The sequence below is a fragment of the Hylobates moloch genome, unplaced genomic scaffold (assembly GCF_009828535.3).
Source record: "Hylobates moloch isolate HMO894 unplaced genomic scaffold, HMol_V3 SCAFFOLD_13, whole genome shotgun sequence".
In the NCBI taxonomy this organism is placed as follows: Eukaryota; Metazoa; Chordata; class Mammalia; order Primates; family Hylobatidae; genus Hylobates; species Hylobates moloch.
Genome location: NW_026652288.1, coordinates 50,365,367 through 50,388,978, shown reverse-complemented (window position 1 = coordinate 50,388,978; position 23,612 = coordinate 50,365,367). Strand labels below are relative to the sequence as shown.

General features: G+C 47.5%; 3 protein-coding genes across 4 annotated transcripts in view; 1 reads left to right on the top strand and 2 right to left on the bottom strand.

The window, feature by feature from the left end:
• The window catches only part of CBX5 (chromobox 5), a 51,218-nt gene extending 49,219 nt beyond the window's left edge, over positions 1 to 1,999 (bottom strand). The window contains exon 1 of the mRNA XM_032173510.2: positions 1,724 to 1,999. The gene's annotated coding sequence lies outside the window, so the exon portion shown is untranslated. The remainder of the gene's footprint in view (positions 1 to 1,723) is intronic.
• A 426-nt stretch (positions 2,000 to 2,425) lies between these two features.
• Positions 2,426 to 7,607, top strand: HNRNPA1 (heterogeneous nuclear ribonucleoprotein A1). The gene is made up of 11 exons (XM_032173508.2): positions 2,426 to 2,535; positions 3,100 to 3,216; positions 3,509 to 3,655; positions 3,811 to 4,021; positions 4,113 to 4,205; positions 4,292 to 4,384; positions 4,519 to 4,593; positions 4,798 to 4,953; positions 5,528 to 5,683; positions 5,978 to 6,037; positions 6,269 to 7,607. Exons 1-10 carry the CDS (start codon positions 2,521 to 2,523, stop codon positions 6,031 to 6,033), a joined length of 1,119 nt encoding a protein of 372 aa, XP_032029399.1. The 5' UTR covers positions 2,426 to 2,520; the 3' UTR covers positions 6,034 to 6,037; positions 6,269 to 7,607.
• Positions 7,608 to 14,339: 6,732 nt separating this feature from the next.
• NFE2 (nuclear factor, erythroid 2) lies at positions 14,340 to 23,251 on the bottom strand. Of its 2 annotated transcripts, XM_032173506.2 has the most exons (4): positions 23,037 to 23,251; positions 22,386 to 22,515; positions 17,411 to 17,580; positions 14,340 to 15,610 (listed from the first exon to the last, which is right to left on the bottom strand). In XM_032173506.2, the coding sequence occupies exons 3-4, from the start codon at positions 17,522 to 17,524 to the stop codon at positions 14,603 to 14,605; spliced, it is 1,122 nt and encodes a 373-aa protein (XP_032029397.1). In that variant the 5' UTR covers positions 17,525 to 17,580; positions 22,386 to 22,515; positions 23,037 to 23,251; the 3' UTR covers positions 14,340 to 14,602. The 2 variants fall into 2 exon arrangements, with proteins under 2 accessions (XP_032029397.1, XP_058282863.1); XM_058426880.1 differs by lacking the exons at positions 17,411 to 17,580; positions 22,386 to 22,515; positions 23,037 to 23,251 and adding an exon at positions 16,766 to 16,854.
• Positions 23,252 to 23,612: the final 361 nt, after the last annotated feature.

Below are 23,612 nucleotides of genomic sequence, written 5' to 3'. Positions count from 1 at the left end.
AGACTGTATTCCTTTCAAACCTAAATAAATCCAGGACAGATACCCTTAACCAGTATCACTTTAGTTCTCAGAAGCTCAGCAACTCCATTACTAGCATACTACAAATAGGCTTAAAGCCAGGTATAAATTATAGGTTTGTCCTTTTGCTAGTGCCAGAGAACATGGAAATCTCTCCTCTGTTCATAAACTGCTGTTAAAACCGTCTGTCTTTGGTATAAAGTCGGAAAGGTCTCTAATTGTAAGTGTACTTCATAGGTAGTTGATTTTCAGTATTTAAATATTTTCCCTTCATCCTGAATAAATTATTGAATAAAGCAGTAAGACTCTGATACAGCCAATGTTATCAAAATTTATTTATTTCTCCAAAAGATCCTGGAATAAGCAGAGTGGGCATTACCAAAAGGAGATAGACTGCATGTAAAACACACTTCGAAGGAAATCTAATTAAAAGGCAAGGAATAATCCAGGTGAGAGATGAATCTTCTGTCCCCAGAACCCTAAATATTACCCTCTTTAAGTGTTTCTTTTTTATTCCAAAGTCAGATATCCTCAAAGGAACAGCAAAAAGAGGGACTTTAGGATATCTTTAATGGTGTAAAGAAAAGAAATATATGAAAGTTCCTGGGAGAAAGAGACTAAAATAAAAGCACTGGGCACATGGATTACATAAAACAGAATAGGGGTGGTAAGTTTGTGATTATGACTAGAAACACAAAACAATCGACTTCATTTTTTATTTAATTTTAATCACAAATTATTAACCTTGCAAAGTTTTAAACATTAAAGATCCAACCTGCCTCGATCCTACGGTGTCCCTAGGATTGACACACTTTGGTGTGTAGCTTTCCAAAACTTTTCTATGGACCTACAAACATATTTGGCAGTAGCAATATGCACTATCAGGAAGGAGATATTTCTCGAACGCCTTTCCATGACAGTACATAGAGATTTCTCCTATTCGTTCTAATATTTTAAGTCTTCCTAAAGAAGCGACTTTTGAAAGTATTATTTAAAACAAAAACAAAAACAAAAAAACTCCCGTTCCCCACACCTCAAGTGGTGAGGAGGCGGGGGAAAAAATGCTCAAGTCGATTTGGGAGCAAACTTGCGCTTTCAAGGAGGTTTATGGGACTGAGGCCTAAAGGCTTCGTTAGAGAAGTCATCGTGGATAAAACATCCACCCTCACACGCCATTACAGGCACCGACTCCCCTTCCTCACAACCCCAAATCGAAGACCTCCCTCTTTGGAGAGCCGATTGGACGACTGGTCCCAGCGCTTTCCTTAGGCTGTCCGTCTACTGGCTCCAGATTCGTTCCATCCGTTTAACCGCCCGATCCCGCATTCCCCATTGGAGTCAAACCGCTGCCTCCTGGAGAAGCCCAACCTACCGCGCGCTTCCTGCTCACTGGCTCAGTGAGACGCTGCTCAGAAGGGGAAAACCCGTCTCCCACATTCCGATGGCCCAAGGGCCGATCAGTCGGCAGCTCAAGGCAGACCCAATTGGCCTATACACAAGCCAGTCAAAGTCTTCGGCTGCACAGCTCCAAAGAACCTACGGGGATTAAAACATCCCGCCCCCTGTTCTTCTATTGGTTGGCCCGACCCACCGCTGCCCCTTCACTATCACCCCACCCCGCGGTCCATTCATTTCACACAATAACGGGCCCAAATGGAGTCAGTTCAAGACCTACTATGGGTAGATAAGACTGTCTGCCACTTACCCGGGATTGAGAGTGATCACTCACGCTAACGTCTGCCCTGTTCCTGTATGGTGAGGCCGCACCACAAGCCACCACCGCCGCCGCCTTCTGCGCAACGCCAACCGCCCGCCAAAACGGATCCTTCCCTGCGCCTGCGCAACCAATCCTGGGACCGGACCTTTTTTTCTCCGCCCACTACGCATGCGCAAAGCTAGGACCAACTCCCGCCAACACGCAGGCGCCGTGGATTCACTGCCTAGTCCTGCCCGCCATTTCACGTGTTCTCAGTGGCAGGTGGAACTTCTTAATGCGCCTGCGCAAAACTCGCCATTTTACTACACGTGCGGTCAACAAGCGTTCATTGCAAAAAAATTGTGACCTGGCTGCTTGTTGAATACATAGCGTTAATCATGCTTTGCCAAGCGACTTGACTGTAATATTTGCGCGTGGAAGATTAAAAAGGCGTTAAACACCCAAGGTAGATTCAAATATGAATGATTGGTCGGTTGGCCAATCAAGCTGGTTAACAATAACATTACTCGGGAACCAATGGACTCCAAAGGGTGGAGACGGCGTAGAACGACCGAAGGAATGACGTTACACAGCAATGTGGCACCAGAGGCCAATAGCAGGGGAAGCGATTTCAAGTATCCAATCAGAGCTGATCCAGGGCGGAGTCTACCAATGCCGAAAGAGAGGAGGCGGGGTAAAAAAGAGAGGGCGAAGGTAGGCTGGCAGATACGTTCGTCAGCTTGCTCCTTTCTGTCCGTGGACGCCGCCGAAGAAGCATCGTTAAAGTCTGTCTTCACCCTGCCGTCATGTCTAAGTCAGAGGTGAGTTAGGCGCGCTTTCCAACTTGAATTTTTTCCCCTACCTTTCCTGAATCGGTAAGATGCTGCTTGGTTTCGTTCCTTGCACCAGCCCATTCTACAGTTCCTTCGGTCGCTGCCACGGCCTACCCCTCCCAAAGTTCAAGTCGCCATTTTGTCCTCTTGATCGCCATGAGGCCGCTCTCCGCCAACCATGAGTTACCACGCGGGACTGGTTACTCGTAGCAAAATTCTTAGGCACACAGGATCTTTGTCTTTTTTTAAACCTTGCCTTGGTGAACGAGTTTTCTGAAGAGCGATTAGTCCCATTATGGAGATGCGTCCCTACCGCCCAAGCCTTTGTTGCGCCTGCGTCGGAAAGCGACTAGGGACTCATGCGCTTGCGATTTCCCAGCACTCCCAACCCCCAGCATAGAGCCACCCTTGATAGGGAGAAGCACGTGTCTTGTTGCGACCTGAACGAACAATAAGTGCTAGGTACCCAGTTGGTGTCTAGTTTTTCTTTTCCTCGATGGAAATTGTTTCATGTTGTAGCCCATTTAACACTTCCCCCTCCCCCCACTCTAGTCTCCTAAAGAGCCCGAACAGCTGAGGAAGCTCTTCATTGGAGGGTTGAGCTTTGAAACAACCGATGAGAGCCTGAGGAGCCATTTTGAGCAATGGGGAACGCTCACGGACTGTGTGGTAAGATTTGGAAGGGACAAAGCAGTAAAACAGCCGATTTCCTTGGGTTATCTTGGTGCAGTCCTCTCTGAATGCTTATGAAAGTTGTTAATAGCATTATAGTTAGAGCTTTGTTGACAAAGGAACGTCCTGCTTTGATTTTAAAAGCTACCTCTTAAATCTAGGGTAGTGGGAAACTGGACTGCTTTTTATAAAAGGCTGGTATAAAGTTTCCTATTGGCCTATTCAAAGTTAAAATGACGAAAGCTTCTGCGGTCAGACTTTGTGTTACATAAATTAACACTGTTCTCAGGTAATGAGAGATCCAAACACCAAGCGCTCCAGGGGCTTTGGGTTTGTCACATATGCCACTGTGGAGGAAGTGGATGCAGCTATGAATGCAAGGCCACACAAGGTGGATGGAAGAGTTGTGGAACCAAAGAGAGCTGTCTCGAGAGAAGTGAGTGGGGTTTTTTGTTGTTGTTGTTGTTTTCTTAAACTCATTTGGATATGTTCCGCTATGGACTTAAGATTCGGGAGTTTTCTAAACTTATCAAAATTTTTGATTTGAGTATAGGCTTTGCTAATCTAAACCTATGGTTTTTCTCCTGTTAGGATTCTCAAAGACCAGGTGCCCACTTAACTGTGAAAAAGATATTTGTTGGTGGCATTAAAGAAGACACTGAAGAACATCACCTAAGAGATTATTTTGAACAGTATGGAAAAATTGAAGTGATTGAAATCATGACTGACCGAGGCAGTGGCAAGAAAAGGGGCTTTGCCTTTGTAACCTTTGACGACCATGACTCCGTGGATAAGATTGTCAGTAAGTATCAGATAGTGGCATTTAGTAAGGGTTCCACAATCCATGTGGCATTCTAAACCCTGATACCATGTTGTATCTGGTTTTTTTTTAGTTCAGAAATACCATACTGTGAATGGCCACAACTGTGAAGTTAGAAAAGCCCTGTCAAAGCAAGAGATGGCTAGTGCTTCATCCAGCCAAAGAGGTATGCTTGTTGCTTAATTAAACCTTAAAGGTAACTTTGAGTTACTCCAGTATGAATGATTTAATGCTTAAACTTCATCTTTTAAGGTCGAAGTGGTTCTGGAAACTTCGGTGGTGGTCGTGGCGGTGGTTTCGGTGGGAATGACAACTTTGGTCGTGGAGGAAACTTCAGTGGTCGTGGTATGTATGGTTTATCTACATGTAGCTCTGACTTCTCACCATCTTTGCTATGAAGATTTTACAGCACAGGAAGTGCATTCAGAATGTCACTTTAAGTGCAAGTCATACTTAAAACTTGAAACTATTTCTTACAGGTGGCTTTGGTGGCAGCCGTGGTGGTGGTGGATATGGTGGCAGTGGGGATGGCTATAATGGATTTGGTAATGATGGTAAGTTTTTTAGGAATAAGTAGAGAAAAATTCCCGGCAACCTGGATCTTTAGAATAGGTTAGTAGAGACTAAAATTCTGGTGCATGACAAACTCAACTTTGCCCGTAACACGCATGCTGTGAGCAGGCCTTCAGCCGTTACACTTGCACAAGTTTTCATTGTCAAATACTTTTGTCTTATTGAGAAGAATTGTATTCTTGTAGGTGGTTATGGAGGAGGCGGCCCTGGTTACTCTGGAGGAAGCAGAGGCTATGGAAGTGGTGGACAGGGTTATGGAAACCAGGGCAGTGGCTATGGCGGGAGTGGCAGCTATGACAGCTATAACAACGGAGGCGGAGGCGGCTTTGGCGGTGGTAGTGGTAGGTATCCAGTGATCCAAGTACTTGGTGTGACAGCTAGATTAGCCTTTTAGAGCTTGGGTTCTGGTGCTGTTAAAGCATTGTGTGGTACACTGCATGATATATTAAAAACAAATGGGCTTGCTATGCTACCTCCTCCTAGCTTTAAGCTGGGGCCGCCTCACTCCCAATTAGTAGAGATAAGTGGATAGTGTTGTCTTTGAGTTAGATTAGTATCATAGAAGGATTTAGTATCTTAACTCCTTTGGGACCTTAGGCGCTTAGTTGATGTATCCAAGATACTTCTGCTTGCCGTGGCCCTGGATCCATGAAGGCCTTCAAGGCTGAAGGGTATGCTTGTGCCACTATGAAAATCTATTTTATGTCATGGTGAGTTAGGCCAGTTTTCTTTGTATTACTGGATTATTCAACTGAATGCCTTTTCCCAGAGAATGAAATGCAAAGATTGGAGTCACCATAGTTTGGGAGAAAGGAAGGCTGATAACTCAACCTTATTTTATTCTGACCGCTAAACAGAATTGGAAACTAACATCATCCTCAGGTAACAGATAAAGGCCCTCTTTCCCATTCATAGGAAGCAATTTTGGAGGTGGTGGAAGCTACAATGATTTTGGCAATTACAACAATCAGTCTTCAAATTTTGGACCCATGAAGGGAGGAAATTTTGGAGGCAGAAGCTCTGGCCCCTATGGCGGTGGAGGCCAATACTTTGCAAAACCACGAAACCAAGGTATGGTATCTATGTAATTTTGGATAATGTCAAAAGAGTGTCTGCAGCTACTGCTGGGAAGAAAGCCTTTTAACTGCTATGTCTGGGCAGCAAAACGTTTATAGTTTAGAACCTTCAGAAAGTGATAATTTGATTACAAATTAGAAAAATCATGGGACCTCTTTACCACCTCCCTTGTAGTAGGGGCCATTTTTAAATGGCCAGACACTTGAATTTAACTTTTATTATCTCAAATATGAAAACATTATTACTGTTGGCACTTCGAAACTTTAAAAGAAAAATTGTACTCTTCAGGTGGCTATGGCGGTTCCAGCAGCAGCAGTAGCTATGGCAGTGGCAGAAGATTTTAATTAGGTAAGTAAGCACCTTTTTGTGTGTTGACATAATTTTTTTAATTGCTGATGAACCCAATAACCCTAATGTAGCTGAGCAGTGCAACATAGTTAACATTATAATTGCAGTAATTGTGGATATAAAGTTAATATTCAGATCAGCAAAATTTGTGGGAAACAAACTTGATATTGGATTGTAGCCTTGAGTCTTAATATGTTTAGATTAACAACTTTATTCCATATTGTTCAACAGGAAACAAAGCTTAGCAGGAGAGGAGAGCCAGAGAAGTGACAGGGAAGCTACAGGTTACAACAGATTTGTGAACTCAGCCAAGCACAGTGGTGGCAGGGCCTAGCTGCTACAAAGAAGACATGTTTTAGACAAATACTCATGTGTATGGGCAAAAAACTCGAGGACTGTATTTGTGACTAATTGTATAACAGGTTATTTTAGTTTCTGTTCTGTGGAAAGTGTAAAGCATTCCAACAAAGGGTTTTAATGTAGATTTTTTTTTTTTTTTTTTTGCACCCATGCTGTTGATTGCTAAATGTAATAGTCTGATCGTGACGCTGAATAAATGTCTTTTTTTTTAATGTGCTGTGTAAAGTTAGTCTACTCTGAAGCCATCTTGGTAAATTTCCCCAACAGTGTGAAGTTAGAATTCCTTCAGGGTGATGCCAGGTTCTATTTGGAATTTATATACAACCTGCTTGGGTGGAGAAGCCATTGTCTTCGGAAACCTTGGTGTAGTTGAACTGATAGTTACTGTTGTGACCTGAAGTTCACCATTAAGAGGGATTACCCAAGCAAAATCATGGAATTATTGGTTATAAAAGTGATTGTTGGCACATCCTATGCAATATATCTAAATTGAATAATGGTACCAGATAAAATTATAGATGGGAATGAAGCTTGTGTATCATCCATTATCATGTGTAATCAATAAACGATTTAATTCTCTTGAATGAAATGACAACTGTATGGATTTGGGACTGGCAGAGATTTGGACTTTTCCCTACCCACTCCCCCTGATGATAATGTTGAATGCTTCTATGAACACAATTCAGGTTCAAAGCTCTGCCAGGGAATAGAAACTAGCTGCTGGCTAATGCCACTCCATAAATCCACAGATTTGAAGTGTCTGGGAGGCCTTTTAAAAATAACCAATATCAGAAAGCATTTTAATGAACGTAAAGATAGGCTTACATTAAAGGAAAACTGCAGTTTGACTGGGTTCTGGTTGGGTGGGCCTTCAGAGGAGGTTCTGTCAGTTAACTATACTAATAAATTTGGAGATTGAAACCATACCAATAGAAACTAAATTTTTTTACATAATTTCATGTTAACTGCAGTTTCCCTTTATGGCACAAGGTCACACAACCTACCTAAAATGTTAATTGTATAGAAAATGATTTCTAAACCTTTAACAGTTAATATCCAATAATGTGTTATTTGTACATAGATTCTTTTGAGCCTTACCTTTGGTGCTCTCAATTTCAGTGCTATTGTACGTAGTAGCATAGAGATTTGTCTATCAATAGGACTGTATATTCCATCCCATGGGTGTGTTGGAAGTTTGGGGAGGAGGGTGGTGGGAGGTGGGTGGGAGGTGGTGGTGGGTGGGAAAGCATGGGTGATAGTTCCATGATACTGGCTGAGTTTGCAATAGCAGGTGGAACCCTAACTATTGAGGGAGTTTGCAGATACCTCAGGATTCGTGACAATGCCTTTAAAGATCCAGGAGAGATGTTCAGCTACTAGGAACTGCTAGCAAGTATAGCGCGAATGGCTCCGAGCTCAGACACTCTACAGCTGAGAGTAGACACTTGTGGTATGTGGAGTACAGATAAGCCAGGGGCAGGCCACGGCACGCTCCATGAAAGCTAGGAGGGAGTGAAATTTCAGTGATCATCGCAAGGAAGGAGGCAGACAAGAGTAAGGCACACCTGACTCTTAGGACTAGCAGTCAGAACCAGGAAGAAAGGTTTTATTGCTATGCGGGTAGGTAAGAACAGATTTTACTTACATCCATATAGTTACTTAAAGTCCAGTTTTCTGTTAAACATTTTTCTTAATATATTGAGCCAAAACTAGTCCAGTTAAGCTGAACTTGGTTTTTCTGGAGATGAATTGTTTTAAATTGACACCCTATTGGTGGCTCCCAGTTGAAGGAAATGAGCACATTATTTGTACTGTGAATATAAATTTTTGCCCTTTTATTTATCTTCCTTTGACCCATTTCCTTAAAATAATGGCTCAAAGTAATAGACTCTTCCCCAAATGGTGGGGGGATGGGTGGGTTATTAATGGGAGGTATGGGGGGTTTAGCTCGAGATGGGACTTGGTCTTAGAAGAGAGCTAGTTCTAAAGGTTGTTTACTTTTCTAGGGAGGAGTCTGCTACTAGTCTTATCAGCTCTTAAAAACAGAAACTCATCTGTCCAAGTTCGTGGCAGAAAGGTAAGTTTTTACAAATTAGCGCTCAGCAAAAGAATACCCTGCGTTCCCAAAGTAAAAAGGGAGAATAACAAGCTGTACCCCAAACCAAAACATTTCGTAATCTCATCCAATTGCAAAAAGTTATTAGCCAACCAGGTATTCCCAGTAGTGACAGTGGATATAATTGTGTAGTCATTCACCTCTGCTTATATAAATACTTTATAACCTCTTTTGCCTTTTGCAGGAACGTCCTTGTGAAGACCTTTATCTGAGCCACTGTACTTCATTATCACTGCCATGCAGTTCACATGAGCTGTTCTGCAGCTCAAATTCCATTTTGTGAATGGGTTTTTTTTTTTTTTTAATAAACTGTATTTAACTTAGTTCTGCTTGTTTTGTCCTCCTTTGTGATATCTATGGTTAATAACGTTGAAATTCAGGTTAGAGAGGATATGGTTGATTCTAATGTGAATTTCTATATTTAGATTCATCTCATTCAGCTTCATGGTTTAATGAAAATAGAAACGGGTTCTCACTGCAGGAGTAATTCTTGGCTCACTATAAGTAAACTTTACTATTGATCCAATTGAGCATGTCATTTTTCTAGCTCCCCTGGCAAGGGAAAATCAAGTTGTAGCACTGCCATTGAGCTCAGTAGGTCTCTAATGGGACTTAACGCGCACCATCTGTTGCAGAAGGACATAATGGATTTCATCTTTGGCAAACAAGTTGGGTTTATTGGCCAGCTGTCTCATACTTCAGTAGAATTCTCAAGCCAGGAGTAAGAAAGTGAACTGAATGGGAGGCAAGACTTAGCCTCTCAAAGATAGCCTAAAAATGTAAGGGCTATTTTGGAAGCAATAATTGTACCCTCTAGCAGATGCTTAGGTTATTGTGTGTGTGTGTTTGAGACGAAGTGTCCCTCTCACCCAGAGCGGAGTGCAGTGACACTCCGCTCACTGCAACCTCTGCCTCCCGGGTTCAAGCAATTCTGCCTCAACCTCCCGTGTAGGTGGGACTAGAGGTGCCTGGCTAATTGTATTTTTAGTAGAGACAGCGTTTCACCGTGTTGCCCAGGCTGGTCTTGAACTCCTGGCCTTAGGTGACCCGCCCACCTCAGCCTCTCAAAGTGCTGGGATTAGAGAGGTGTGAGCCACCGTGCCTGGCCACTAAAATTTTTCTGTTATGTTCAAGGAAAGTTTATCCAGCCTCAGTTTTAAGCCTAACAAAAGTGGAGGTAGGATTCTTGGGAAATTTTTGCCTCTTAACACCCATGCTGTTTTGAAATAACTGTGGGACTAAGTTCCATCAGCCTTTTGATACTTGGGGGAAGTGATGTCAGGGGTCTCAGTTTGTGACTTGGCATTTGCTAGAGTTTTTTATTGTAGACAATCACATTTCCTTGAAGGGAAAGGACAACTCCTAAGGATAGTTTCCTAAAAGCATTCCTATTGAAGAGAAACATTGTTTTATTCCATGTACTTTGCTGTATATTATAATATTGTGAAAAGTAAATTCCATTATTTTCTAAATGAGGAAATAGGCTCAAGGTAAAATTCTGTCCCAAGTTCCTGCAACCACTGGATCATATAACCCAGACTGCTCTGTTTTCAAACTATGTTCCACCATGTTTAGGTGAGCACACTGAACGTGTGTGTGTGTGTGTGTATAAGACCTCACTAGTGATTTTCATGAGAGCAGGGGGATCTGACGTCTCTTAGGTAAACTAATTAAATTTCTGAACAGCTAGCCCAAGCCCCTACCCTTTGCAGCTTGAAATGTGGAAACAAGATGGCTGGGCGCGATGGCTCATGCTTGTAATCCCAACACTGGGAGGCTGAGGCGGGTGGATCACGATGTTAGGAGTGCGAGACCAGCCTGGCCAACATAGTGAAACCCCATGTCTACTAAAAATACAAAAATTGGCCAGGCGCGGTGGCTCATGCCTGTAATCCTAACACTGGGAGGCCAAGGTGGGCGGGTTGACAGCCTGGGCAACACGGTGAAACCCCGTCTCTACTAAAAAATACAAAAAAATTAGCCGGGCGTGGCAGTGGGCGCCTGTAGTCCCACCTACTCAGGAGGCTGAGACAGAAGAGTTGCTTGAACCCGGGAGTCAGAGGTTGCAGTCAGCTGAGGTCGCGCTACTGCACTCCAGCCTGGGTGACAGAGTGAGACTCTGTCCCCTCGCCCAAAAAAAAAATACAAAAATTAGCGGGATGTGGTGGCGCACACCTATAATCCCAGCTACTCTGGAGGCTGAAGCAGGAGAATCACTTGAACCCAGTAGGCAGAGGTTGCAGTGAGCCGAGATCGTGCCACTACACTCTTAGCCTGGGCAACGGAGCAAGACTCCATCTCAAAAAGGAAAAGAAATGTGGAAACATTGCCAAGCACAGTAGCTCAACACCTGTAATCCCAGCACTCTGGGAGGCCTAGGCGGGAGGGTCACTTGAGGTCAGGAGTTTGAAACCAGCCTGGCCCACATGGTGAAAACCCGTCTCTACTAAAAATGCAAAAATTAGCTGGACATGGTGGCAGGTGCCTGTAATCCCAGCTAGTTGGGAGGCTGAGGCAGGAGAATCACTTGAACCTGGGAAGTGGAGGTTGCAGTGAGCCAAGATCCTGCTGCTGCACTCCAGCCTGGGCGACAGAGCGAGAGACGCTGTCTCAAAAAAAAAAAAAAAAAAATGTGGAAACACTGGATGCCTCATGCCTGTAATCCTAGCACTTTGGAAGGCCAAGGTGTGCAGATTGCTTGAGCCCAGGAGTTCGAGACCTGCCTGACCAACATGGTGAAACCCATCTCTACTAAAAATACAAATATTAGCCAGGCATGGTGGCATGCGCTTTTAGTCCTAGCTACTCAGGAGGCTGAGGTGGGAAGATTGATTGAGCCTGGGAGGTTGAGGTTACAGTGGGCTGAGATCAGTCCACTGCCCTCAAGCCTGGGCGACAGACTCCATCTCAAAAAAAAAAAAAGGAAGCACTTCAAGTTGTTTTTGTTCCCTAAACTTAGGCTAGAGACCACATTCCATATCTCCCTAATCACTGTGCTGCTTTTAGGTCTCAGTATCTGTGGTGTCCATTTTCGTCTGAGACGGTCTCGCTGTGTCGCCCAGGCTGGAGTACAGTAGCATGATCTTGGCTCACTGTAGCCTCGAACTCCCAGGCTCAAGCAATTCTCTCACCTCAGCTTCCAACATAGCTGGGACCACAGGCATATGCCACTGTACCCACCCACTAATTTTTTTTTTGTAGAGACAGGGTCTCCCTATGTTGTCCAGGCTGGTCTCAAGCTCCTGGGCTCAAGCAGTCCTCCCACCTCAGCCTGTGGTGTCTAGATCAGAACTTGGATATAAGGTTTTAATGTTGGAATGGAGCTAGTAAAATTGAATAAAAAGTAAACATAAAATATTCTGAAAAGGTAAGCTGTGTAATTCAGTGACTGGGAATATTGAAGACCATACAACTCCAAGCAAGGAGATTGGGTCGTATCAGGGAGGTTTGACTGGACTTTAACTGATATGGCTAAGGAATCTGAAACTTAGTGAATTATATTCTGTTTCAAGAAGAAGCAAAATAGACTAATAAAAAATATCTAGGCTGCGCACGGTGGCTCACGCCTGTAATCCCAACACTTTAGGAGGCCGAGGCAGGCAGATCATTTGAGGTCAGGAGTTCGAAACTAGCCTGGCCAACATGGTGAAACCCATCTCTACTAAAAATACAAACAATAGCCAGGCGTGGTGGCAGGTGCCTGTAAACCCAGCTACTCCGGAGGCTGAGGCAGAGAAGGTGGAGGTTGAGGTTGCAATGAGCTGAGATCGCGCCACTGCACTCTAGCCTGTCTCAAAAAAAAAAAAAAAAAAAAAAGCCAGGGGCAGTGGCTCAAGCCTGTAATCCCAGCACTTTGGGAGGCTGAGGCAGGCAGATCACCTGAGGTCGGGAGTTCAAAACCAGCTTGACCAACATGGAGAAACCCCATCTCTACTAAAAATGCAAAATTAGCTGGGCATGGTAGTGGATGCCTGTAATCCCAGCTACTTGGGAGACTGAGGCAGGAGAATCGCTTGAACCCGGGAGGCAGAGGTTGTGATGAGCTAAGATCATGCCATTGCACTCCAGCATGGGTAACAAGAGCGAAACTCCGTCTCAAAGAAAACAAACAAAAAAGATCCAGGCGCCCGCCAACACGCCCGGCTAATTTTTTTTGTATTTTTAGTAGGGACGGGGTTTCACCGTGTTAGCCAGGATGGTCTCGATCTCCTGACCTCGTGATCAGCCCGCCTCGGCCTCCCAAAGTGCTGGGATTACAAGCTTGAGCCAACAAGAAAGATCTTTAAGGATCTAGAAAAGGAGGGCCCCAAAACAAGAATTGGGTAGTGTTGGCCGGGCATGGTGGCTCACTCCTGTAATCTCGGCACTTTAGGAGGCTGAGGCGGATGGATCACCTGAGGTCGGGAGTTCAAGACCAGCCTGACCAACATGGAGAAACCCCCGTCTCTACTAAAAATACGAAATTAGATGGGCATGGTGGCACATGTCTGTAATCTCAGCTACTCCAGAGGCTGAGGCAGGAGAGTCGCTTGAACCCAGGAGGTGGAGGTCGTGGTGAGCCAAGATCGTGCCATTGCACTCCAGCCTGGGCAACAAGAGCAAAACTCTTTCAAAAAAAAGAAAAAAGAAAAAAAAAAGATCTGGGTAGTGTTTGTCTAACATAACCAGAGAAAACGTTTCACAGGAATGAATATTTTACTCCACTGTGGAGCAGGTTTTACCAAAGCTTGGGTGTGAAATCTTCTGAACTTTTGATGTATAAATTCCAGCCAAGAACAGCCCATTCAGTCTTCTGAGAGAACTCTGGCACATTAGGAGGACCCAGGCTGAGAGGTAAGCAGGAGGGGAAGAAAAAAAGAAAGGCCTGTGGTCATTCTGGGCTTTTTTGTGCTGGGAGAATTGAGAGAAAAGAGACGTAAACAGGAACATTTGCACACGGTGTCTAGCTAGTTTGGGCAGCTCTCCAAGCTGTACAGATAGGGCACCACCAGGGAGTGTGGGGTTCTTCAGATCATCCATGGCCCCTCACTCTGAAAAGGAGGTGAAGGTGGTAGATCCCCATACTGCTCAAGCCCAAATTTATTTTATTTTATTTTATTTTTAATTTTTTTTTTTTTTTTTTGAGAAGGAGTCTCGCTCTGTTACCCAGGCTGGAGTGCAGTGGCGCAATCTCGGCTCACTGCAAGCTCCGCCTCCCGGGTTCACGCCATTCTCCTGCCTCAGCCTCTCCGAGTAGCTGGGACAACAGGCGCCCGCCACCACGCCCGGCTAATTTTTTTGTATTTTCAGTAGAGACAGGGTTTCACCTTGGTCTCGATCTCCTGACCTCGTGATCCACCCGCCTCGGCCTCCCAAAGTGCTGGGATTACAAGCGTGAGCCACCGCGCCCGGCCTGTTTATTTATTTATTTATTTTTGCAGATGGAGTCTTGCTCTGTCACCCAGGCTAGAGTGCAATGGCACAATCTTGGCTCACTGCAACCTCTGCCTCCCGGATTCCAGTGATTCTCCCGCCTCAGCCTCCTGAGGAGCTGGGATTACAGGCGTGCGCCACCGCGCCCGGCTAATTTTTGTACTTTTAGTAGAGATGGGGTTTCACCATTTTGGCCAGGCTGGTCTCGAACTCCTGACCTTGTGATCCGCCCACCTCGGCCTCCCAAAGTGCTGGGATTACAGGTGTGAGCCACCATGGTCGGCCTCAAGCCCAAATTTTATGGTACCTCTCATACAGAGCTCTGGGGAGAATGAAATGAACTTTGTAAGATTCAAACAGATAGTTATCTCAGCTTCCACCCTCCCTCAAGAAGGAAGACACAGTGAAAGGCCATTTCTGTAGCGCACTTTATAGACCAAAGCTTAGACGTGGTGGAGGCTGAAGACCTGAGGAGCTGAGTCAGGGAAGACAGATTCCAGCCCTCCCTCAAGGCAAGCCTTTTTGAACACACCTTGGAACTTCCAAACACCTGTTGCCATTGTCATCCTCTTCTGGTCTAGAGAACTCAGCTGCTTCTGGGTCTCAGGGTTGGGGAGTACCTTTATCAGAAGGGAATGAAGGAAATCCCATCACCAGTTCCACCCCTCTGGGCCAGCTCAGTCTGTGGCCTCCATCTTGGTCCCCCGGGGCACCAGGAAGATGGTCCCATCGGCAGCCTGTTGCAGGACGTACTCTTCAGGAGAATAGCTGTTGCCTGATTCATCCCGAAGGTGCTGGAAAATGTCACGGTACAGCTCTGTCAGCTGTTGGCGCATGACCTCCAGGGTCCGGTCTGCCTCCCCGCGGGCCCTGAGAAGCCGCTCCCGTTCATTGTTCAGCCGCTGCAGCTCCCGCTCCAGCTGCACAATGGTTTCCAGCTTCCTCTTGCGGCAGTTCTGGGCTGCCACCTTGTTTTTGCCCCGTCGTCGGATGTCCCGGACTAGCGCCAGCTGGCTCTCTGTCAGCGGGTACCTCGCCAATAGCTCATTAAAGTCATCTACCGGCAAGTTGACAATCTTGTCCGTAGGAAAAGGAATCTTCATGGCCAAGGCCCGACGTTCATCCCGACTCCCTGCCTCCCCCCGTGCAGCGGGCTTAGCCCGCACAGGGCCTGAGGAGGGCTCTAAGGCCAAGGGAGTCTCAGCAGCTGGCAAGGTATAGTTGGAGTGGGCCAAGGAGTTGGGCATGAGTGAGTAGGGGTACTCCACTGGGTACATCTCTACATACTCGCTGCGCCGCCGACCAGCCTCTGTCCCCTCCAGCTCGAGAGATTCAGCATCGCTATAGTTGAGGGATAATCCTGAGTCGGATTCTGGGTCTTCTTGGGGCTTAGGTGGCCCCGCTGGCAGCCCAATGTCCAGGAGGGCTAAGGGGTCTTGGAGCGGCTCACTGAGCAGGCCTGAGAGGCTCAGTGGCTTGGAGACTGGTATGGCCATGTTGCCATAGGAGTATGGGGGATCTGGGACATGGGATGTGGATGCTGGGAGCTCATAAGGTGGTGGAGGAAGTGGGAAGCCAGCATCTGGGTGGATTGAGCAGGGGCAGTAAGTTGTGGGTGGTGGAGGTCCAAGGTATGGAGCTGGGGCTTGGGGCTCAAACGATGGCTCACTTGGAGCATTTAGACCCTGCAAGGAAAGACACAAAGAGATTTGGAGATAGACTAAGGAAGAGAAACCAACACTCTCTCAGGACCAAGCTGGATTCTTCTGAAAGACCCAGTGAGGTAGTAACAAGGAAACAAAGTTGCCGCAAATCACTGGAAGCTTCCTGCGAAGTTATGATACAGTTGTTGCAAGAAAAATGCAGCTTAAAGCCAGGAGCGGTGTCTCACACCTACAATCCCAACACTATGGGAGGCCAAGGCGGCAGATCACCTGAGGTCAGGAGTTTGAGACCAGCCTGGACAACATGGTGAAACCCCATCTGAAACCCCATCTCTGCTAAAAATACAAAAATTAGCCGGGCATGGTGATGAACGCCTGTAATCCCAGCTACTTGGGAGGCTGAGGCAGGAGAACTGCTTGAACCCCGGAGGCGGAGGTTGAAGTGAGCCAAGATAGTGCCACTATCCAGCCTGGGCGACAGAGAAAGACTCCCTCTCAAAAAAAGAAAAAACGAAAAATGCAGCTTTAGCAAGAATGGAAGTCACTGAGGTTGGACTGCAGAAAAGACTGCCTAACATTGGAACAATTATGAACTCTCCTTGGAGAAGCTCTTACTGGGTTGAAATGGCTCATGTTCGGCCAGGCGTGGTGGCTCAGGCCTGTAATTCCAGCACTTTGGGAGGCCAAGGCGGGCGGATCACAAGATCAGATCGAGAACATCCTGGCTAACACGGTGAAACCCCGTGTCTATTAAAAATACAAAAAATTAGCTGGGGTGGTGGCAAGCGCCTGTAGTCCCAGCTACTTGGGAGGCTGAGGCAGGAGAATGATGTGAACCCCGGAGGCAGAGCTTGCAGTGAACCAAGATTGAGCCACTGCACTCCAGCCTGGGCGCCAGAGCGAGACACCATCTCAAAAAAAAAAAAAAAAAAAAGAAATGGCTCATGTTCCTTTATTTCCTTCAGGAAGTCAAAGCCTTTTTATCCAAGATGACCCCTCAGAACCCTTTCCTGCTGCAGTTATCTAGGGTCAAAGGGTCAAGTTCAGATCCTGGCCATGCCCCGGATGCCCAGCAGAGGGAGCTGCTGTGTGGGAAGAGGGCCTAGGGCAGATCCTGAGTGTGCTAAGCATGGTAGCAGGGCAGTAAAAGGGGGGGTGCTGGGGGTTAAGAAGCACCTTGGGGAGCCAGCACAAGCTCTGCCTTCTCCTCTTCAGTCCCTCTGTCCCTGCCCAGGTGCAGCGAGGAGTAGAGAACATGCTAGAAACAAGGCCCCCAACCCACATCGGGGAGCCACCCTGCTCCAGCCCAGCTGGGGACAAAGGCATCATTGTTAAGCCAACAGACACCCCTTTGTCCAAGTAGCAGGAGGAGAGGACCCTGGCATAGTCCGACTCCCCTTGCTGAGGCCCCTGAACTACTGCTCTGCTACCTGGGGTAAATGGGCCCAGTTGCCAAGGGCAGGCGGAGGTAATGAGGGAAGAAGATGGCAAGATCAGAGAGGCAGGTCAGAAGAGAAGAAGGTGAGCAAGGGAGGGAGAGCAGGAGGTGGGGCAGAGAGATATGTGAGTCAAGTGGCTGCTGAGAGAGCCTGCACTCCCAATCAGATCATTCCCTCCCCACCACTGCTCCTCCACTCCTCCTCCTCAACGTTCTTCAGTGTCTTCTATCCAGATCTTTCCCAGCCCTTCCTTTCCCAGGGCCTGGAGCATTACCAGCCCTGAGTCCTGCTTGCTCCCGCCCTCTGCCTCAGTCCAGGCCAACTCCCTGCTTCTTTTTTCCCCGACACACCGCCTCCCCTGCCCTATCCCCCCCCCACTCACCTGCAGCTCAGTGATGGACATGATCTCCTGCCAAGTCAGTTCCATCTCTCCTAGCTCTGAAGTGGACAGCTGTATCACCCTGTTCCTGCTCTGCTGGGGAGGACAGGGGGACATCCTACTGGGCCAGAGTCTGGTCCAGGTTCCCGGAAAGCCCAGATGGCTCTAGAAACCTGTGTCAAAGGAAAAGACGTGTTAGAGCTACACCTGCTAGGGTCAGCAAGTTTGCACTACCTCCTTGGAGGGGCTCCCTCCAGCTTCCCCTGAGCGAAGGAGAAACTGCCTCCTCCCCATCCTCACTCATGCTGGATTCATCAACCAATCCTTAAGATGGAAAGTCTTTTCCTGTGGTGTGATCTCCACCTCGCCGACTATGGCCACAGTCAGTTCCCTTGGTAGCACAGGAGGTCTTTACCTTTTTTCCAGGCAAAATGCCCACTCTTTTCCCTACTACTTTTTACTCCCCCAAACTGTTTTCCTGGCTAAAGGCAGAGTCAGATCTTCTGTTTTTCTGTTTTGCTGTGTTTTGTTTTCCATTTTCTAGGGCAACATCAGGGGTCACCCTGCTTTCCTCCTCTGTCCTCAGTTGTACGTTCTCAGCCTTTTCTTTCCAAGATGATGACAGTATATGCTTGAGGATCCCCAAGAGCATGTTGTGGAAAGAGGCAAGCAGACAGCTCCTCCCCCTCTCCAAGATATGGCCCAGGCCTGGTGGCTGATAGCAGCTCTGCCCTCTCCTATCCTGGCCCTGGGCTCCCCTGCCTGGGCCAGATAAGAGGTTTATCAGCTGCAGGCGGCAGAGGCACAGAAGGAATGGGCTCTGGAGACACTGGACCTCTGTCCTGTGTCCTCACAGGGTCATTTGGGCCATACCTTAACCCATACAACCAGAAGTCTTTCCTCTTCTGAGGTAATTTAACAACCTTAGTAAAGACTTAGTAAGCACTTGTTAAGAACTGTGCTGGTGTTGCAAGCTTAGTTTATAAGATTGGTTTGCACCGGGCGCGGTGGCTCAGGCCTGTAATTCCAGCACTTTGGGAGGCCAAGGCAGGTGGATCACCTGAGGTCAGGAGTTCGAGACCAGCCTGGCCAACATGGAAACCCTGTCTCTACTAAAAATACAAAAGTTAGCTGGGGATGGTGGGGTGGCACATGTCTGTAGTCCCAGCTACTCGGGAAGCTGAGGTAGGAGAATCACTTGAACCCAGGAGGTGAAGGCTGCAGTGAGCCGAGATCGCGCCATTGCACTCCAGCCTGGGTGACAGAGTTAGACTATGTCTCAAAAAAAAAAAAAAAAAAAAAGGACTGGTTTTCACAAAGATTCTAAAGGTACATCAGAAACTGAGACTGAAGCTGATAAATAATAGCAGGATGAGGTCTAGAACCTGACTGTACTTGACTATAATGTCTTCTAGGCACCTTCCCCTAGATACTTTGGAGTATCTTCATACTCCAAACCTCTATTGGAAGTCTACATTCATCAGTTCTTTCTGTGGAGTGTCAGTCTCTCTTTCTCCTTCTCGGTAATGTATCTTTAGAGCCTTGAATATACACTGCCCTCCAGTCCCTTTTCTTTTGACCTGGCTTCTAGTTGCAGCTCTGCCACAAAGCAGCAGCATAATGTTGGGCAAGCCATCTCACTTCTCTGGTCCTCCGTTTCCTCATTTGTAAAACCAGGGAGCTGGACAAATTGACCTTGGAGGTCCCTTTCTGCTTGGATAGCTTAGAATTCTCAGCAAACCCTCACCCATGCCTTTATCTTCTTCTCTGTCAGTCCGTCTCCTCATGCTACCTCCCTATTCCCTGAAACCCACCTTCCTTGCATCTGTTTTCCCTGCTGTCAGCAAGAGATTCCAAGTAGATTTGGCAAGGTCTTCCTGATCTCTACGGTCAGACATTGTGTGTATGCGCATGCACACAGACATACCGTGCCATATTAGTAAAGGGAAGCAGGCTAGGATGAGGGAAACATGGGAGAGGGGAAGCACTTTGGGAGGCCAAGGTGGGAGGATCGCTTGAGCCCAGGAGTTTGAGATCAGCCTGAGAAACGTGGTGAAAACCCATCTCCACTAAAAATGCAGAAATTAGCTAGGCATAGTGGCACACGTCTGTGGTCCCAGCTACTCAGGAGGCTGAGGTGGGAGGATCACTTGAACCTGAAAGGTCAAGGCTGCAGTGAGCCATGATTGTGCCACCGCACTCGAGCCTGGGTGACAGAGCAAGACCCTGTCTCAAAAAAAAAAAAAAAAAAAAAAAAAGGCCAGGTGTAGTGGCTCACACCTGTAATCCTAGCACTTTGGGAGGCTGAGACAGGTGGATCACCTGAGGTCAGGAGTTCAAAACCAGCCTGGCCATCATGGTGAAACCCCCATCTCTACTAAAAATACAAATATTAGCCAGGCATGGTGGTGGGCACCTGTAATCCCAGCTACTCAGGAGGCTGAGGCAGGGAGAATTGCTTGAACCCAGGAGGCGGAGGTTGTAGTGAGCTAAGATCGCACCACTGCACTCCAGCCTGGGCGACAGAGTGAGACTCTGTCTCAAAAAGAAAAGAAAAGAAAAAGAAGGACAGAGGATAGGATTGTATGACCTCAAATTGCATGACCTTAGACCACTCACCACAAGGATGGCCCACCACAGCAATTTAATACGGAATCTTCTCTTCGACTTACCACAAAATTAGTAGGAACTACAAATGATCCTTTTGAAAGAGTATCTCCCCTAGCCCTTGCCTCCAACCCCTTGTTTTACTGCCATTCCCAGAGATGTGAGTTGGTGTAGGCAACTCTGCCAGTGGGCAGAGTGGGTGGGGTGTTTATGTCTGTCCAGGATGCCATTTCAACACCGGAACCCCACCCTCCTCCACCCAGGTTCTGGCGGAAATTGCCCAAAGGCAAAGTGAATGGAGAAGGGGTTTAGGGGGCAGAGACAATGACTCTTGCTTCATAGTTCTTTACTCACCCCAACCCCCCCATTTATCTCTCCTTTTATCTTCTTGGATCTGACTCTAAGGTGCAGTACAAAGATCCTGCCCTAGGAGGCAGGAGACCTGGGTTCTCTGGCACTTAAGATGCATGACCTTGCCAGGCACGGTGGCTCACGCCTGCAATCCCAGAACTTTGGGAGGCCAAGGTGGGAGGATTACCTGAGGTCGGGAGTTCAAGACCAGCCTGACCAACATGGAGAAACCTTGTCTCTACTACAAATACAAAATTAGCTGGGCACGGTGGCGCATGCCTGTAATCCCAGCTACTTGGGAGGATGAGGCGGGAGAATCGCTTGAACCCGGGAGGTAGAGGTTCTGGTGAGCCAAGATCATGCTATTGCACTCCAGCCTGGGCAACAAGAGTGAAACTCCACATAAAAAAAAAAAAAGATACATGACCTTGGGCAAACTGCTTCTCATTCAGTCCCTTCCATTAAATGGAGACAGGACTAGGAACCTAATTGCTGTTAAAGGCCGTAGGTTGCATCTAGCTCAGGGAGTCACAAACTTCGTTGTGTGCCACATTCACCTGGGCTACATGTAAAAACACAGATTCCTAAAAGCCACTTCAAATCTACTGAATTGAATTCATAAACCCAGGAATCAGCATTTTAAAAGTCTCAGTGGCTAGGTGTGGTGGCTCACACCTGTAATCCCAGCACTTTGGGAGGCCGAGGTGGGTGGATCACCTGAGGTCAGGAATTTGAGACTAGCCTGGCCAACATGGCAAAACCCCATCTCTACTAAAAATACAAAAATTATCCAGGTCCGGTGGCACACACCTGTAATCCCAGCTACTCAGGAGGTTGAGGCATGAGAATTGCTTGAACCCGGGAGGTAGAGGTTGCGGTGAGCTGAGATCATGCCACTACACTCCAGCCTGGGCAACAGAGTAAGACTGTGTCTCAAAAAAAAAAAGAAGGGGAGAAGGGGAGGCAGGAGTTTGGGGGAGAGAGAGTTGAGGAGAACCTCTGGATCCATTCCAACCAGCTCTTGGGTGCAGTAGCAAGTTTGTACCAGGTGGCAGGTGGAGCAGGACGCTTTTCCCTAGACGCTCAAGGATGGGTGGTGTTCTATACACCAGGCATAGGGTCCCTCTGGGTCTCCAGAGCCTACCTTTCAGAGGACAGCAGAGCCGGCAGGCAGTGGGATAGATCAGGGAGATAGAATTGGATCAAATAGAACACCACAGAGGGTATAGAAACTGGGGAGATACTGGGAAAGTGAAGTGGGCTTCCCTGTGTTCCCTTTCTTTTACAATAAGAAGTTCCCACTTTACAGTTTAGCTTTTGCATTTTGAGGTCACACAACCATCTTACTCCCACTGGGTTGTCTGTTCCTTCTCTTACTCCCAACATTATGGATTAGGTAGAAATGGGGTTGTCACCAGGGACTAAAGTCCATCCTCCTTACTCTTATCCTGGTGGTCCTACCCAGAAAGATTTTTATCATAATCCCTAAGTACTCACAGAATGATGTGGAGCTTCATGATTAGGAATACAGAGTGAGGACCATTTGGAGAGGGATGATGGAGAGAGGAATACATTTGCCTTAGCTGCTGCCCCAGGGCTCTTAACTTCCTTAACAAGGGGGAACGATGAGAGGGGGCTTGCCTCAGGATCCCTTTTCTGAGGCTTATTTGACCACCTCACCTCTCCAGGTGTCAATAGGTACAGTGAAAGGATGAGGAGGGATGTGTAAAACTTGGGGTATTGGTTAATCGGTAAGCAACATATTTAGAAAGATTAGGAAGAACTCCCAAAGAGAGAGAGACACACAGAGATGAGAGAGAATGAAGGGGAAAAAAAGGAGAGAGAGAGATTTGAGTATAGTGAGCTCAGTGCCCTAGGGACATGCATGACTCAAACAAATGTGTGAGAACAAAGAAGAGGAGGATGAGTTTCTGCTATGCTGTCACTTCATCCCTGGACCCCAAACTCCAGTCCTTTGGTACCGATGTCTAGGGCATCCCAGCCCCAGCAGTTCTGATACCTCCTCTCTTCTCTTCCACTGCTTCCCAAGCCCCTATTTCCCAAGCAGCCAAGAGTTCCAGTTAGAAGCAACTATGCTGGGGTTGGGATGTCTTCCTTCTCCCTCCAGGTCCATCTGATCTCTACTGCCCCTGGGCACAGAGAAGAGAAAGGGCAAAGGAGGCGAGAACCCAGAGGCAAGCTCCCATCCAACCCCCCCACCTTGCAACACTTCTCAGAGGTTCAGATACCCAGTGTTTCCAATTCCTCAGCTTTCCCTAAATCTTCTCAGCTGCCTAGACAGGGCAGAGTAATGGAATGGAGTTGGGGAAAGGGTAGTCTATTGGTTCCCCCAGGGTAGCCCACCAGTTGAAGGATTCCTCCTGGCTACTCCCCAGCCCCTCAGCGGTGCCTTGCCTCCGGAGACCACTCTCTGGTCCCCATTCACAGCCTCCACCCCAAGGATCCCAGAACACCCAAGAAACCACTTAGGTCTCATCCTAGAGGAGTTCCCAAATATGTCAGATTCCTAAACCAGGGGCAATCTAGAAAGTCTGAGGTCTCCTAGGATACCGAAAGTTGGTTATTTTCCCCCCTCACCTCCTTCATCCCCCAGCCTGCCCCTCGGATCCCACTGGAATCCGCCCCCCCACACACCCTGCCTTTCAGGCACCTGTGGTGGAGTCACAGCAGGGTGAGGAGAGAGATGAGGCTCCCGGTGTTGTCTCTGGGGAGGCTGAGCCTGAGCTGACACTGCTGGAAGAGGATTCCGGCTACCTTTGAGAATCTGCGAGGACCGCGCCCCGCCCCCGGGCCATTGCTGAGCGCTGAGTGTGGAAGCTCAGGCTGAGCGGAGCACAGGAGCCCCAAGCAGGCGCACCAGCGTCTGAAGCCCTCGGCCTGAGTTCTCAGTCCTTCCTCCAACCCTCCCCTTTCCCCGTGGCTCTCCTCTCCTCCTGCCCCTTTCGGCCAAGAGAGGAAACTTGAGCCCGATGTGGTTTCTGCCCACACCCCGCCCCCACCTTGCTCCTGGCCCGCGGGGGCACACATGGCTCCAAGCCTCTCCCAGCCCTCCTTTTCAGCCCAGGAGTCCAGCCAGGTCTGCGTTTCTCCCATGCGTTTGATGAATTCCAACTTGATGGTCCACTCGAATGTGACCTTTAAACTTTATACAGGTTGTCGTCGCCTTGTGTCCTCACGGCTCTCCTAGGGACAGGGAAACTGAGTCATATCAAGGTGGAAGGCAGCT

Coding starts and splice junctions, on each gene's coding strand:
- HNRNPA1 (XM_032173508.2), top strand. Junction 4,206..4,291: donor TGCTTCATCCAGCCAAAGAG/GTATGCTTGTTG, acceptor TCATCTTTTAAG/GTCGAAGTGGTTCTGGAAAC. Junction 4,385..4,518: donor AGGAAACTTCAGTGGTCGTG/GTATGTATGGTT, acceptor TATTTCTTACAG/GTGGCTTTGGTGGCAGCCGT.
- NFE2 (XM_032173506.2), bottom strand. CDS start 17,524: ATGTCCCCCTGTCCTCCCCAGCAGAGCAGGAACAGGGTGATACAGCTG. Junction 15,611..17,410: donor TGTCCATCACTGAGCTGCAG/GTGAGTGGGGGG, acceptor CTTTCCTTGCAG/GGTCTAAATGCTCCAAGTGA.